This window comes from Sinocyclocheilus grahami, unplaced genomic scaffold (assembly GCF_001515645.1).
Source record: "Sinocyclocheilus grahami isolate Dianchi unplaced genomic scaffold, SAMN03320097.WGS_v1.1 scaffold3247.1, whole genome shotgun sequence".
NCBI classification, from domain to species: domain Eukaryota; kingdom Metazoa; phylum Chordata; class Actinopteri; order Cypriniformes; family Cyprinidae; genus Sinocyclocheilus; species Sinocyclocheilus grahami.
The window spans coordinates 423-3842 of record NW_015508400.1 but is presented as its reverse complement, the minus strand read 5'-3'; the positions used below and the strand labels follow the sequence as shown (position 1 = coordinate 3842).

Sequence of the window (3420 nt, the reverse complement as noted above, 5' to 3'; positions counted from 1 at the left end):
ATATATATATATATATATATATATATATATATATATATATATATAATAAATGTGTAAATAAAACCAAATCAGAAAAATTCTCAGAAAACTCTAAAACTCTTATTATTATAAATGTATTTATATTGTTGCCATAATGTGTCTTGCTTCAGTCACATGACTAGATTGCTCATGACGTCGTAAGGGAAGCCACTGTGCTGCCATATTGGTATTCCCAAAATCTGAAATCTGATCTCCAAAATCAAAATCTGATTTTAATAAGAAAACATTACCTATTGAGTCAGTGTTTTTATATATTAGGTTTCCCTGTACATTCTTACATTGCAAATATTCTAAACTCGTAAATGGTTTATTTAAATTTGGGAATTATCCCGCTTATTAAAAGTGTGAGCAAGTAATGTTCTTCTGCATTACAGTAGCGAACAACAGATCAATGGACGGATGAAACATCTCAACATATAGCTTACTGCAAATGTTGTTTTGTGAAAAAAAAAACACAAAACTTGAATCACAAGTAATAGTGTATTGTGGTTGTTAAAACATTTAGTAACTGAAAATAATTTCCATTAGGTTTACAACAAACAACTTTGCTAATGCTAATTTATTTCTACAGGGTACACAGCATATTTGTTCCTACCCTAAATGCAACAAGAGACACACAAAGCACCCCTATAACCATAACCCGCTGTCCTGCCTATGTTCACACGGTACAAGATGAGAGGGAGAGAGGCTGACTTTTGAGCATGCATGAAAGTAAATAGCATCACTGAGATGAGCACAATCTGCTCAGAACCAATCATAGCGAAAGCATGACAAACGTCTGTCTCATCACTGCTAATATCTGGAAGGTTTAGGCACTTCTGCATAGTTGCATTGAAAGCATTTTCCATCAAGCGATAAACCTGACCTTTCATCTCTTTCAGGTACTTATCTATTTGCTTATTTTTTTTATTCCCATGTTTCTTCACAGCAAGACGGAAAATATGGATGTACATTTCAGTGACTGTGTGTGAATGGTTGCATACAGTGTCATTTTTAAACTGAATCAAGTCTACAATCATGAATGCATACAATGGAACATGACTAAGACTGAACAGCTCTTGATTCTTCAAAATAACATCTAGAAGAACAGGATCATGACCCAACATACTCTGGTAGTAAGTGTTGATAGACTCTTCACTGAATCCTTGGACATACACTTTCCGTGTCGGCCAAATGGAGAAAACGGGATCATCCTCCACCTCTGATCTGCATGTTATCACAATCTTGGCATCAGGCAGGAGCTCGTGGTTCATGATCTTCCATAAGATGGAATTTTCTTCCAAATCCGTCACACCATCAAACACAATGACAACATTATCAGAGTTTTCCTCAATATCTTTAAACACTTCCATTCTGTCTTTTTCCATTGGTTTTAAATACACATCAAACAAAACAGACTGCAAACTGGCAATGCTAGAACTGTGGGGCAAAACACGTTCATCAAAGTAAAACTGGTAGTCCAGCTCTCTGTTATCCTTCTCTGCCCAACAACGCAACATTTCCTGGACAACTGTAGTCTTTCCTACTCCAGGTTTGCCTATGATGAGGATGTTCTGGTCCTGCCATTTCAGGAGATCCTCAGGTGACAGTGCTTGTTCCTCATTAGGTATGTAAGCTCTCAATTTTTTGGGTCGTAGTTTTTTGCATTTTTTGTTTTTCAATTTTATTTTGCATTGCGTTTTCATGACAGAGCCAGTCTCTAAAACCAGCGATATGAAACTGAAGTTTACTTGTGCCTTGTCATCCAGATATTTACAGAAACGTTCCCTTTGGTTCTTCAGGATGTTTTTTGCTTTCATCTTGAGCTGTGTCTGGTAGATTTGACAGGGCTTTGTACCTAAAATAGCAACAAAAGCATAACAAAATTGTGTTGGAAATGTGTTAATTTCAGCAAAATATTCTTTAATTTTTCTACTCACCAAATGAATAACTGGCCTCTGTATCTTCCCATCTGAAGGGAAAACAGCTGATCCAGTAGCGTAAATCTGAAGGTAATGTCCTCTTCTGAGTGACATCCAGAATCCTGAGTAATTCATAACTGGCGATTTCACCTTTGTTAATGACCCAATCCAATATACATCTGGCTTTATCAAACTCTGTCTTCTCGGCTTTGAGAGTATCGATCTCATAGTCATTGAAAACATTCTTCTGATAAAGATTCTCAATGATCACAGGAAGGTTTTTCATACGAGTAACCAGGTTTTTCCTGGCGTTTCTGAGGTACTCAGTAGGAGATTGCTGTGCACACGCCATGCTGCAGGCATTTCAAACCTGAGGTACAAGACAAAGTTCAAGCACATTACGTAACAATATTACGTTAATATTATTTTAACTATATTTATTATTTCACATTTATTATTTTTACACTATTTCCAGTAAACAAAAAGAAAAAGCACTAAATCCATCATACAGAGGTAAACAGAATACACATCCTGAATATAAATAAAGCTGCACAGTCTGATGCATATGCTTAGGGATCAGAGGTCATAGGCCCTGTCCTAAAAAGTGCCCTAATCCCTTGTGGTTTGTGTTTATTGTGGTGGTCCACGTTCACACTTTAGTGATGTAATGCTGCTTTGACTGTGGGGTCGTAGTCTGTTGTGGAAATGCAGCTAGCAATGGTACATAACGGCCACAAAGAAGAGCACTTGTGAGAATCCTTCTGAATCCTGAAGTGACAATTGTGTCTTGTGGACTTCACAGGCACTTGTCGGCCACTGTATGTTCGCAAGACCAGAAGTGCACATTTGGGACAGGGCCACACTTTTGTGAGAATTGTGGCAGAAAATCACCAAATCATATTAAGGTTTTAATTCCGGGTCATTTCTGTTGCAATGAGTGTTAAAATAAGTGCATTGTCAAGGAACTCATTTAATTTCCAAATTTGTAAATACAAAACTACAGCACCATACATCTGGAAAAAAAGATTTTCAAATGTATGTAATGAAATTAACTCATTTGTAAGGGAATTCATTATTATTATTTCATTCAGGTTTTGAGAGGACTCGGATCTGAAGATTCGAAGTCAACCTGATTAGAACTGATTCCAAATTTGATAATTTACACCTTATCTACCGTTCGTCCAGCAAGACGTTAGCATCCGTGTATATTAACAATTTGAATATCTGTATTCTCCCTGGCCACGGGTTAATACATGTTTTGATAAGTTATAAGCTACGAGCTAGGTAACAAGGATCTTTGGCAAGGTTTGACTTTAAAATTATACGACACCAGACAATGATTCTTTATAAATGAAAACAAAAATGTATTGGCTATTCTAAATTACATTGACCTAAGCTAAGACATACACATACACACACACATACATACAGTCTCTGAAGAATGAAAATGATGTTAACGGAGTTCTGAGGAAAGCCCAAC

The 3420-nt window shown here is 36.5% G+C and overlaps 1 protein-coding gene across 1 annotated transcript in view; it reads right to left on the bottom strand.

Moving 5' to 3' along the window:
* Positions 1-2292, bottom strand: part of LOC107576129 (uncharacterized) — a 16850-nt gene extending 14558 nt beyond the window's left edge. The window contains exons 1-2 of the mRNA XM_016262378.1: positions 1959-2292; positions 765-1876 (exon numbers count right to left, since the gene is read on the bottom strand). Of these exons, the coding sequence (XP_016117864.1) occupies positions 765-1876; positions 1959-2292 (1446 nt within the window). The remainder of the gene's footprint in view (positions 1-764; positions 1877-1958) is intronic.
* Between the last annotated feature and the right edge of the window lie 1128 nt (positions 2293-3420).